Source organism: Chiloscyllium punctatum, chromosome 40 (assembly GCF_047496795.1).
Source record: "Chiloscyllium punctatum isolate Juve2018m chromosome 40, sChiPun1.3, whole genome shotgun sequence".
Taxonomy (NCBI): Eukaryota; Metazoa; Chordata; class Chondrichthyes; order Orectolobiformes; family Hemiscylliidae; genus Chiloscyllium; species Chiloscyllium punctatum.
The window spans coordinates 35110725-35123418 of NC_092778.1; the positions used below are offsets into that span (position 1 = coordinate 35110725).

The 12694-nt window shown below is 40.3% G+C and overlaps 1 protein-coding gene across 2 annotated transcripts in view; it reads left to right on the top strand.

The window, feature by feature from the left end:
• Window positions 1-575: 575 nt before the first annotated feature.
• Window positions 576-12694, top strand: part of LOC140464456 (interleukin-21 receptor-like) — a 63231-nt gene continuing 51112 nt past the window's right edge. The window contains exons 1-3 of one of the 2 annotated variants that reach the window (XM_072559523.1): window positions 576-811; window positions 3067-3148; window positions 6734-6848. In XM_072559523.1, the coding sequence (XP_072415624.1) occupies window positions 3079-3148; window positions 6734-6848 (185 nt within the window). In that variant the 5' untranslated portion in view covers window positions 576-811; window positions 3067-3078. The remainder of the gene's footprint in view (window positions 812-3066; window positions 3149-6733; window positions 6849-12694) is intronic. The other variant, XM_072559524.1, reaches the window with a different exon arrangement.

The window sequence follows — 12694 nt, forward strand, 5'->3', positions numbered from 1 at the left end:
TAGGTGCAGTTGGTGGCTTCATAAAGACACCTCTTTAAGGCTGTGTGTCAACGGCTTGTTCAGATTGACGTCCTCCCTCAATTAATACCCACTAAAAACAAAATCGTTCTTCAGGTTGCTAGTGCTTGTGGGATCATGCTGTGCGCAGCTTGACTACCCTATCAGGTCCCCAGAGTGGCACTAACAGCTCAACTTGGGTGAGGCTCCTTGCAGTTTCTTCTGAAAGATTTAACAAAAATGGAAATGGTATCAATGCTTTAGCCAGATCACTCCCCTGTTCTTTCAGTATAGAATCAAGGAAGTGTGGTTCCAGTAAAACTCTCACTGAAAGGCTAAAATGTAACAGTGACAACCTTTGAAGCGCCGCAGCATATAAAATCAAACCCTTTCAGCCCATTGCCTTGCACTCATAATGAAGATGATGATGACACGAGCTGGCCTGTGACACTCCGCTTCTCATGTTTAAACCTTTAACCACATCCTGACCTTTGATCAATCTAATGACAGGTGACGTCAATGATCTGTAAGAACGAGTTCAATGTTCCATGTTCGTACTGTAGTGTACAGTGTGAAATGTAAAGGCAAGGGCTTCAGCTGCTCTGCTCTGCTCATGCTGGCACCTGACCAGTCCCCTTGCTCTCACTCTTGGCCGAAGGAGATTATGGCCATTCAGCATCAGCAACACACAACTGGAGCTTCGAGCGACCCGTGCAGATGCCTCTGGAATTGCAAACTGCCGCCCAAAAACGGACTTGGAAAGTGAGGCACCCTTTGTTGACTCACTGGCCGCTGACGACGGATTCGGAATCTGGTAAGTGTTTCCGAGGAACTGGAATGTGGCTGTATTTCCAGTCGGCCCCTCACCGCAGAGACCAAGGCTGCTGACCAGAGATCGCAGTGGTTTTGCTTTCAAAAGCTTCCGTAATCCCTGCTTTCACTCCCTTGATCCGACCAGCTGAGTTATTACAGACTGCTAATGTAAACATTCTGCATGAGCCTTGTCATCTTTTCATCAGCAATGTTACAAAAGATTTTTCTGTACAAAAAATGTCTCAATTTCCGATACCAACAAAGCTGATTGGAATTTTTTTTTAATTTCCCCGAATGAAGGATGAGTGAGTGACACCAACAAAATTGGAGAAGATCCATAGGTAATTCAGTAAGGGCAGGTTGTGCTGACACCAAGTTGAATTTCCTGACGGCGATTCTAAAAGTGAGCCAGACCAGAGAATTTCAAACTGACACATTACCGCCGAATCGACTTGAGTCATAAATGTACACAAATGTTCAGTTCAGAGCCCCAGTGGGGTCCTGGGAAAACTGGGAGAGTAGATAGAATCGCACTGGAGGTCAGGGAAGGAGATTAATTTGCTTTGGTTTCTTTAAATAAAACCGAGAATCGCCAGAGCTTACACAGTTGCGGGCCAAGTGCAGTAAAATGGAATTAGAATAGATGTTTAATGACGGGCCGAAAGGCCCGTGCTGGAACAAACATCTGTGACTGTTCTGGCTATAGTGGTGTGCACTTTGTGCACCGACGGCCTGGGAGTTTTTTTTTGGAAAAGTCTCCGTGAGAGGATGAGGTTGTATTACTAGGTGCCCCCTCATTCCTAATGAAGAGTTTATGCTCGAAACGCCGATTCTCCTGCTCCTCGGATGACCAGCTGTTCTTTTCCAGCAACCCACTGTTCGACATTGGAGAGCGGATTGCCATTTGCTTAAATTGGCAGATTTCATGTGTGAGCAATTTGCACGCCGAATCGTTCCCAACACCATTGTTCGACTATTATTGTCCATAGGATGGAGAAATAGCAAAGGCCACAGATAGCTTCTTCCACTACCATAAATTGGGGGAGTTATTTATTTGCTATAGTCACACATATTGTCCCCGTTTGGGTAATATTGAGGAGTTCTGGAAGGATTAATAGGCTGACTATCAACCTATTAAAACATCAAGGCTAACCAGTCCTGGATTAAGATTTAAACACTAAGCTTTTAATTCAAAGACAGCAGCAATACCGAAATGAGCTGCAAAACCTTCTGAACAGAGGGTGAAACCAAATCAAACCTAAGATTGGCTCAACTCCCAATACCCCTGACAGCTACCATTGTCATACCTAACTCCCCAGTCCCATTGCTACTCTAGACCAAGCTTTCAAATACTTTACTCCAGATTTAAGTAAGTTAAGTAAAGAGACACTGTCTGATATGCTCATACAACTCGGCAATAGTAATTACTTAGGTAAAAACAATGACTGCAGATGCTGAAAACCAAATACTGGATTAGTGGTGCTGGAAGAGCACAGCAGTTCAGGCAGCATCCAACAAGCAGCGAAATCGACGTTTCGGGCAAAAGCCCTTCATCAGGAATAGTAATTACTTAGCTATGAATTCTATATTATGCTGTGTTTAGGTAGCTATGTCAATGATAGACAATCTTATTAGAGCTGGCAGACATTGTCAGTAAACCTAAATGTCCAGAGTCATGAGTTCCATCCATTTGTTCCAATTCCTTCACTACAAACACACACAGCTTGTTCCACTTCCATTATATACACATACAACCTATCTCATTCCCAGATATCAACTCCCTGTCAACCACACACACACTGTCCCATTCTTAGGTACCAACTCCTCCAGCATTATTACACTCAGCACATCCCACTGTTAGACATCAGTTTTACAAAATTCATACAGCCTGTTCATTTCACCCATACTAGTTCCACAAATAGCTTGTCCCACTCTCTATTACACATCACTGTATTAGTCTGTTAATGTACACAGCCTTGTATCCTTCATAAACTTTACCCTCACCTCTCTCCATTCTATGTAACTCACATTCAAAATCATATCCTTCTGCTAGTATTATGCCTGTTTGCAAATCTTATGTTCTCTTCAAGTCTCCAAGTACTGCTGCCTCATTGCTGCTTGACAATCATCTTGTGTGTGTTTGTGTGTGTGTCATTTTATGATCATTAATTATTGCCTGATGATTTGGTGTTGTGACTGATTTGTAATTCACAAGCAGATGACCCTGGTATTAAATGTTGTGCTTTTCCTCCACAGGAAGTCCCCACAATGAGCTGTCCCTGGAGTACCCTGCTGGCCTTAGTCCCCTTCCTTCTCCTGTGTAAATGGTCACACTGCAGTAAGTTTAGACAAATATCATTTTGGATTGAATTTCCTTTGTGCTATCCTGTCACTGGTGGGTAGATCTTAATGGGTCCATGAGAAGTGCTCATGGCAATAATGTGATTGGATCTTCCCAATTATGGGGCTGTTCATGTCTGAAACATATAGGAGTCTGAGCAGTGCTCTAGGAGGCCCACAAATATATTGGTGGGAGAGGATAGAGTGGTAACTAATGTTAAACCTCTGAGGGAAATAAAATCAATGCACTGTGAATGCAATTCTTAAATATGTGACAACAGTTGAAGGAGGAGACCTAAAGCCAATCCTTACATAGTTTTAGATTTATTCAGAAAGTTAAACATTACAAATGTATAGATCATAATCTTACAACTCATTTCAATGACAGAACTGTCTCTTTATATCCAGTGAATAACCCCCTGTATTCACATAACCTTAATATATACAATTGACAATCAAACTACTGCAATTTTTGGAATCTTGCCTTCTGTTACTACTAGGTCAATGGTTTTTGCAAGAACAAAATGTATTAACTCTACCATCAGCATTATATTCATCACACAATATAATCAAATAGTTTGGGGACAGGATACAGAATTAAGTATTAAATGAGATCCAAGAATGGGTTAAGGGTGAATAGAGGGGCTTGTGTGATTTTCACAGAGCAGCACATTCCCAGGAATGAAGTACAAACTGAATTATTTTGGAGAGGTTTGGGAGTTTGGGCGACAGATAACCAGGAATGAGTTCTTGACTGGAAAAAGATTGAATTGAAGTGTTTATGTATAGAGTAATTAATTCCCAAAGCTGAAACACCAGTGTTTGTGCTCCAATTAAAACAATCATATTTTTACTCTGTTTAATGCGCTTCAGTCAATAATACTCAGCAATCATGTTTTAAACAAACAGTAGTGGTTAATATTCTGAATAGAATATACTGTGCCCATTCTTAGACACCAGTTTTACCATCATTCACCTTAGCCTGTTCCATTCACACATATTAGTTCTATTATCACCTACACACAGCTTATCCAACTCCCTATTAAGAATGTACTGTGAGCCTCATTCTGATACACTATCCTTCACAAACCCCTGTCAAACCACTCAACTGGATTCCATCTAGTTATTATTGTAAATGTAAAGCCCAACACCACCCCAGTCACAGTGCCAACTTTAATTCACTTTGGGAATTAATGAGGGGAGAAAGTGAGAACTGCAGATGCTGGAGATCAGAGCTGAAAATGTGTTGCTGGAAAAGCGCAGCAGGTCAGGCAGCATCCAAGGAACAGGATTCTGTTCCTTGGATGCTGCCTGACCTGCTGCGCTTTTCCAGCAACACATTTTCAGCTTTGGGAATTAATTACTCTATACATAAACACTTCAATTCACTCTTATTCCAGTCAAGAACTCATTCCTGGTTATCTGTTACCCAAACTCCCAAACCTCTCCAAAATAATTCAGTTTGTACTTCATTCCTGGGAATGTGCTGCTCTGTGAAAATCACACAAGCCCCTCTATTCACCCTTAACCCATTCTTGGATATCATTTAATACTTAATTCTGTATCCTGTCCCCAAACTATTTGATTATATTCCAGCCTGTAACTCACTTCTGGGTATCTATTATTCTATAGAGAAATTACTGAACTCCTTGATTATATTCCCACCATTAACTCACAACTGGTTAGGCAGTTTGCTACATATAAACTTCCAAATTCCTCAATTAGATTCCAGCTGATGGCTTATTCTTTATATTTGCTGTTTTATATATAAGCAATACTAACCTATCAATTGTACTTCAGCCTCTAAATCACTTCATTTATTTATTCACTGCATTACAGGGTTTGAATTAAGAAAGTCTGGGGACATTTTAATGCAACAGAAAAACAATCATGATAGGTTATTGGAGAAGCAAGTTAGGTCAAAAGATTATTTGTCCCTTCATTTCTTCAGAAAGGTGAGGATGAGATTGTGCTTATGAAAATAAGGTGGCCATCAGAGTTAAGGGATATAAGAAGAAAATCAACAGGTATGGTTGAGGGGTATGAAGAGTGTGTTTGTGAGATGGAATTATATGGGGAAAGATGTTTGATATATCACCTTGGACACATGTTAAAAACAAGTTGTGTAATATTATAGAAGGAATTTAAGCAATGAGGGTAGGATGTAAATTTGAGGACATTAAATAATAGTAATTAATGTTTTTCAGATTGGAAGATATAAATAACAGTGTTGCTCAAAGGTCCATGTTAGGATGATTGCTCATCTCAATATAAGTAAATGATCTGGACTTGGGCTATAGCGGGTATTCAATGAAGCCAACAGTTGCAGAAGAATAAAGAATATGGTTAACTAAAGATGAGATAGATAAAGAAATAAATATTTTGCACTTATACAGTAATATTGAAATTTTCAACATATCCCAAAGCACCTCACAGCCAATTAGGTACTTTTGAAATGTATTCATCACTGTTTTGCAGGCAATCACAACAACCAATTTTCACACAAAACTCCCATATTGGCAATGAGATAATGGACCAGATCATATCTGATTAACATTAGTAGAGGGATAAATGTTTGATAGGAAATATAGAAGGCACATAAAATTTAATGCAGTGTGAAATGTAAATAAGATGAAAGATTTATCAGATGCTAAAACTCTAAAAAAGCAAAGAATGATGGGGTCCGGTACATAAATTTATAACATTGGGAGGACAGGCAATCCTGATGAAGGGCCTTTGCCTGAAACGTCGATTTTCCTGCTCCTTGGATGCTGCCTGAACTGGTGTGATTTTCCAGCACCACTCTAATCTAGAATCTGGTTTCCAGCATCTGCAGTCCTTGTCTTTACCTAGGACAGGTAATAAGTCAGTTTTTCTAAAGCATGAAGGATCCTAGGTTATCTGAACAGGCGTGTTATGAAAAATTGAGGAAATATTGTTAAAGCATTCATTTTCAAAGAGCCATCACAGGTGTAATGGGCTAACTGGGGAAAAGACAAATCAATGGGAATAATTGGATATGTATTTCAGAGATTCAGTACAGACATGGGGTGAATGACCTCTTTCTGTGCTGTAAAATGTTATGACCCTGACACTGTAGGAGCTTCCAGTAAATGATCTTTCATACAAATAGGGGAATGATGAACTTAACAGGATAATAATACACGTTAGTCATGGTTGAGGACCAAGTTTCCTGCTTGAGGGAGCACTGTTCAGTGTGGGAGATGGATGCCAGCACTTAAGCCCCATAATTGTAGAAGATATTTAAACAATTGGTTCATGTGCTGCTTATGACAGTTACAGAGAAAAGTCAATTTGTATGAAATATTTTATTTGCATAAATAAACCCCTTATCTTCTTGGGTCCCTCAAACACAATGAGTTATTTTTTGCAGAGGGTGCTGTCATGTTGGCAAATGCAGCAGCTATCATATGTATAACAGACTCTTACAAATAACAATGGATCCTTAACATCTGAGGTATTAATGGAAGGGGGAATCTGTATCCCAATAAGAGTCAATAAAGTCAGAGGTGAATGGAAATTAAGTCCCTAATAATAACTTCTTCCAATTATTCCTTCCAAGCTACAGGTTGTGGTGGTCTAACCTGTGTCACTGACTACTTGGAGCACATAACATGCACCTGGAAAGTTCCAGTCCCACTTGAGCCTCGAGTTTCATACCATCTTACTGCAGTATCGTAAGTATAGAACTATTCCCTCTCACAGTAGTCACATCTTTGGTGTAGTGGAACAAATAATAAATTAAGCAGCAAAGAAATCTTACACATTACATACTGATAGCTCACTCCCTCTTCCATCACCATTACATAATTCCTTATTATATCACTTGTTGTTGCATCATTCACTTCCATTCGCTCGTTCTTTTACACACCACTCACTGTCAGGTGGAGCACACTTGTGTTGCTTATTGTTATGGTCACTTGCTGTCACGTTAATTACACTTTTGTAATTCATTGCTGCCTCACATACTTTTACTCTGCTGGCTGTTACAGCATTTGTTCTTGCATCACTGGCTGTTGGATACTTTTCCCCCTTAAGCAGCCTTTCAAAACTGTTATCACACATCTCTGCAGCAGTTGGGATTTGAACCCATGTCTCCTAGCTCAGAGGTAATGGCATTATTATTGAGCCACAATAGCCCCATCACTAGTTTTATTTTTATCTAACCTATTTTTCCTAATTAATTTATTCAGAGATGTTATTACACACCTCTGGAGCAGGTTGGGTTTGAACCTGTGCTTCCTGATCCAGGATAAGGACTGCTATCACTGTGCCACAAGAGGGCCCCGTTACTAGCTATTAATTTGCACACTGATATATCAATCATCTGCACTCATTCTTGTGATGAAATCAGGCAGCAGCAGACCTTTTCATAGCAATAGACTCCCAGAGCCATTAGCTGCTGATTGAACTTTTTGTTAAGTTTAATTGTCAGTTTAATATCTTTGAATAGGCACACACACAGACTGTGTACCACCATTCATCCTGTCAAACCCATTCTTCCAGGTAAAGGGCCCAGCCCCACAGTGCACCCAGTTTCAAAGGACAGCTGAGGAATGCCATAATTTCAGAGGTGACCTAATACAGCAAGGAGAAGGGCCAGATCCACAGATAGAGCACCTGTGTAGGGGTACCAGTGATGTAGTCCAGTCTTGAAGGCAGAATGCCAGGAAGCAGTTTTCTGGGAATCAGCAGAGAAGCACAGTTCTGTAATACAGGACACCAGTTAAAGTACACACACCAGACAATAACTCAATCCAATAGAATTGGTACCAGAAGAAACAGCAATTACCTCTAGGGCAGGCCAACAGGGGAAGGGCTCAGCTCCACAGGTTATCAAGGAATGGAAACAACCCCACACAGGCATCAGGTGAAAGCCCAAAACCCTTGGTGAAAGGTCCCAGTCTCATATGGCAAGACACCAGAGAAAGGATCCAGTCTCACATGGTACCATGGTAAGGAACAAGGGAATAGATCCAGACCCAAAGTACTGGAAAGCAGGAGAAAGGTGCAGTTGCAGAATGCAAGAAACCCATGGAAAAGCCATGTATCACAGTGTTGTATATGGGTAGAAGGCTAACACATAATGCAGAATACCACCAGATTATGGGCATTGTCCCATAGGACAGCAGGGTACAGCCACAGTGCAATTCAGCATAAAGGGATGGGCAACCAACTTCACAGGGCTCCAGTTGAACAACCCATAGGGCATCTGATAATCAGCGGTCCAATATGGCAGCAGTTCCTAACCTTTTCAATATCAGGGCACACTTCAATGATACAAACAATTCCATAGGGCACCCATATTTTTCATCTGAATTGGTTGTTCATAAACATCACATTTTTTTCATTTACTCTGGTTATGGCCTAACTAGAGAGGTTTGCAACATAGTACATGCAACAAGTTGAAGAAGGATCAAAAGCATTAATGTTTAAAATCCACTGGCAAAATCATACTGTCTTCAACTGTGAGCACCGACACATTTTCAAAACCTGCTCAACTCAATTATTTCTAACTATTCACAAGCAATGGATCACAGCAAAACACAAATTTGAGTAAATTGCAATTTACTGAGTCAGTGGGAAACTTGGGCTGATGTGTGTAGAGCTTTCACATCCAGGGAAGGATTGGTGAGAGGGCCACCCGCAGATCTTGCTCCACCGCACTCTCTCATGTTGTTTCTCATATGTGCCAATATTGAAAATACTACCTCGCAGACATATGTGTTTGCAAATGGCAAGAGTACAGCAATAGTATGGTCAGGGATCATCAGATAATCACGTGCCACAGTCAGCCAAAACACATACAAAGCCACCTCTCCAAACCTCAACTTCAATGTGTGGTCCATCTGTAGCTGTGCATATTCCTCTTTTTATTTTACCATTAGTTTTTGTGATGAATCAGTAGATCGTGTACTAACAAATCATGTGTTGAGTCATAGTCTTATATATTTGTTGAGGGTAAGTAGAAATTGAACTTCTCTTGCAATGTTTTGCGGTTTTTGAATAGGAGGGTGTGCACCATGAAAGCTGCATTGGCCACTGCTGAAGGTACTGGGAACATCTCAAGTGAACCCCCTGTCATTGTCTCTTGCCAAAGTCCCAGTTCTGACCTGAAATCTTGAAATTTATCTGTGATGGTCAAGATCGTCTCATTTTTGCCCTGCATCTTTAAGTAATTTGGCTCACTCAAATGGCATTGAGATTTGCCAACGGTAATCAGCAGACAGTAACTCTTCATAAAGCAGTTCATGCATTGTTGAAAACTCTCAGTTTTCACCGGAGTTTGTGAATCCCCCCTGCCCCACCACCCCAATAACTAAAGTGCCTCAGTGTGTAGCAGTAAATTCTGATACTCAGCCCTCATCTCTGCCAGTTAGCTCTCATTAAACTGTCTCTGAACAGTCCATGCTGTTTTATCTTTGGGTTGAGATGTTTCATTGACTGAATTAGCAGGGGAATTGGGTCTTATGGCAAGAATTGGGTCTTATTTTGTTAGAATCTAACACTTATATCCGTAGCACGACTCAAAGAAAATCCAAAAATATTAATTGTAAAATTGTGCTAACAAGGAAATGTGAGCAGACAGCTTGTCAGATCAGCCATTTCAACTGCACACCTCTTTATTGTGCATGTGCAAATTCTTCTCATCCCGAAGATATGGCCCAACATCATTGTGCATGCCTAATGCTTTGGCCCTACATATGTGCAAGCGGACTGCATAACTGAGCAGATTTTCCTTCTCCTGTACGTGAACGGTGTCAAATCTCCATGCTAGTGCAATCTTGGAAGTCTATGCATGCAAAGCTCTGGAAAGTTTCCAAGTGCTGTCGACAGGGTCAGCAGATATTACCTTCAGTAATAGACAACGAGGCTCCAGAGGAGATCAGAAGCATGGATACAGCCTTGATGCTTAAAGTAAAGCAGTGCTACTTCTCAAAGATTTTGCAGGACACTTATCACCTTTTTAAGCTGCAGCAGCACATCAATTGAAACCCATTGCAATAAGGCACCAGGTGAAGGGCTGAGGACATCACCTAGACCACAAGATAAGGGAGTAACTGAGCTAAAGCAGGAAGCAGTGATGCCAAGGCCCAGATTTTTCACCACAACAGAGAGAGCTGAAGGAGGCCCTCTCCATTTTGGCTAAATTAGAGATGAGCCCAGAAAGTACAAATGTCCCCCTACACCTAGAGCATGTTACTTGTCATTTTCATGTGGTAGGCCAGTTCATATTTCATCTACCTGCATTTCACAGAAGCAGCTGGCCATTTAAATTATCAGATGCCTCAACTCGAGTTTTACCCGGATGAAGGAAAAAATATACAGTCGCTAAACCTGTTGATGATACAAAGATAGTTAGTAATGCAAGTTGTGAACAGGGCATAAGGCATGTGGACAAAGGGATGTAGCTAGGATAAGTGAGTCAGCAAAACTTTGGTAAATGGTGACGAATGTGGAAAACTGTGAATTTGTCCACTTTGGCAAGAAGAATAGGAAAGCAGCAGATTAGTTAAATGGAGAGAAATTGTAGAACCCTGAGGTGCACAGGGATCTGGACATCCTGCTACGTGAATCAAAAAAGTTTGGAATGCAAGTACAGTGCTTGATTAGAAAAGCCAGTGGAATATTATTGCTCAAGGAATGGAAGATAAATGTAGGAATATTTTCATACTATTCTGCAGCATATGAGTGAGTCAATATCTTGCTTAACAAAGGATATAAATGATTTAGAAGTAGTTTAAAGAAGATTCGTTCTGCTGATGACAGAACTAGGGAACAAAGTGCAAAAATAAGAGGTCTTCATTTGAGACAGACAAAGGGTAATATTTTCTCTGAGGTTTGTAAGTCTTTGGAATGCTTACCAAAAGACTGTTTTAAGTGGTGTCATTTAAGAACTTTAAGGAAAGAGTAAATAGAATTTTGAATGTGGTCCCAGGTTGAATGTGGAAAAGGTCATGTTCCCTCTGGGGGAGGTAAAGTGCCTTTTGGAATTGTTAAAAGTAGACGTGAATGCATGTAAAAAGTACATAAACTCATTTACTGTAAAGCTCGTTGTAATTATCAACAAACAAGTCAAAATACTTAATCAAAAATGTCAGAGAATTTTCAAAAGTACTGTCAAAGGAAGCTGTCAAGCTTTTGAAACTCCCTCAGATCTTTGTAAAAGCAAAAAAGGTCTGAAGTGTTTCTTTTGAAACAATGCTTGTTTTCTCACTTTGTTAACATAGCCTGAAGGGTTCAATAATTAAATTACAGCTGCATTACTGAGTTCATAACTGTCCATTATTGCTGGGGTGCTTGCTACATTGTTACATTGAATGATATAAGTGTTTATAGATGCTTTAAAGAGCACTATACATTTGAATGTTTGTTGTTATATGGCTTTGTTATCAAAGGAATGCAAATGTAAGAAATGTGCTTTCATGTGTGAGTTTTTTTCAATATAGTGAAGTCTGCAATAGACAACTGGAGCTTTATTTATGAGATCTTTATTTTTATCTCATCTCTGCATGGTTTATTGAATCTGCCCTTGGTGAATAATGGGAAAATTGATATAGTAGATGGATAGATATCATGAATTTTCATAAGTCAAAGCAAAATACAGTGGATATGAGAAATCTGTTTAAACAAAAACGCAGAGAATATTGGATAAACCCAGCAGGTCTGGCAGCATCAATGCAGAGAAACCAAGTTAACATTTCAAGTCAGCTATGACTCTTCTTCAGAACTGAATCTGCAGACTTGAGAGGTTAACTCTGTTTCTCTCTTCACAGATGCTCCCAGACCTGTTGAGTTTTTCCCTGGATTGTAATGGTTTGAAACCAGGCTGACCTAAGAGCTATAAATGGCCAAAAGGTTGATAAGTACAGGCCGTTGATTAGCTTGGAAGATATGAATGATTGTAAGTGGTGGGTGGGGGTGGGGGGGAAGGTAACTGGAGTATGGGCTGGCAAAGGATGATAGATGGTTAGTACAGCATGTATGGTGGAATATGTAGGCATGGATTGACATGGGGAGTGTGTGAGGGTGTGAATAGTGAGAGATGGAGGGACTTTTGATATTTTATTCTTTCTTTTCAAATTTTGGATTCAATACTGGAGCTTTGATCAAGCCTTCTGCCCTGCCTCCCTCTGCACCTGACATCTTCCTCACTACATTCAAGATTACTGCCTGACTCTAATGTAGTCTATCCCTTGGACTAAATACTCAGGGAAACATTTTTAAGGTTTGTGGAGCTCTGAATTCTGCACACCCAATACACATGTGAATATCTAGGCAGCAGTTGGATCAAGATGGGGATAGACAGATAAAAATGGAGACAAACAGAAAGGAGGAATGAATGGACAGAGAGCAACAGAATAATTGAAGGGCAGCAATGGATAGCGAGAGAAAGTGGGAGACAACAGATGAGTGTGTAGGTGGACACAGATAAAAAAGATCACACAAGCTGTTGATAAGCAGATTTTTGGCAATCTGGTAGAGAGACTGATCCTGTTAATATATTTGAAGTCAGGCTAAT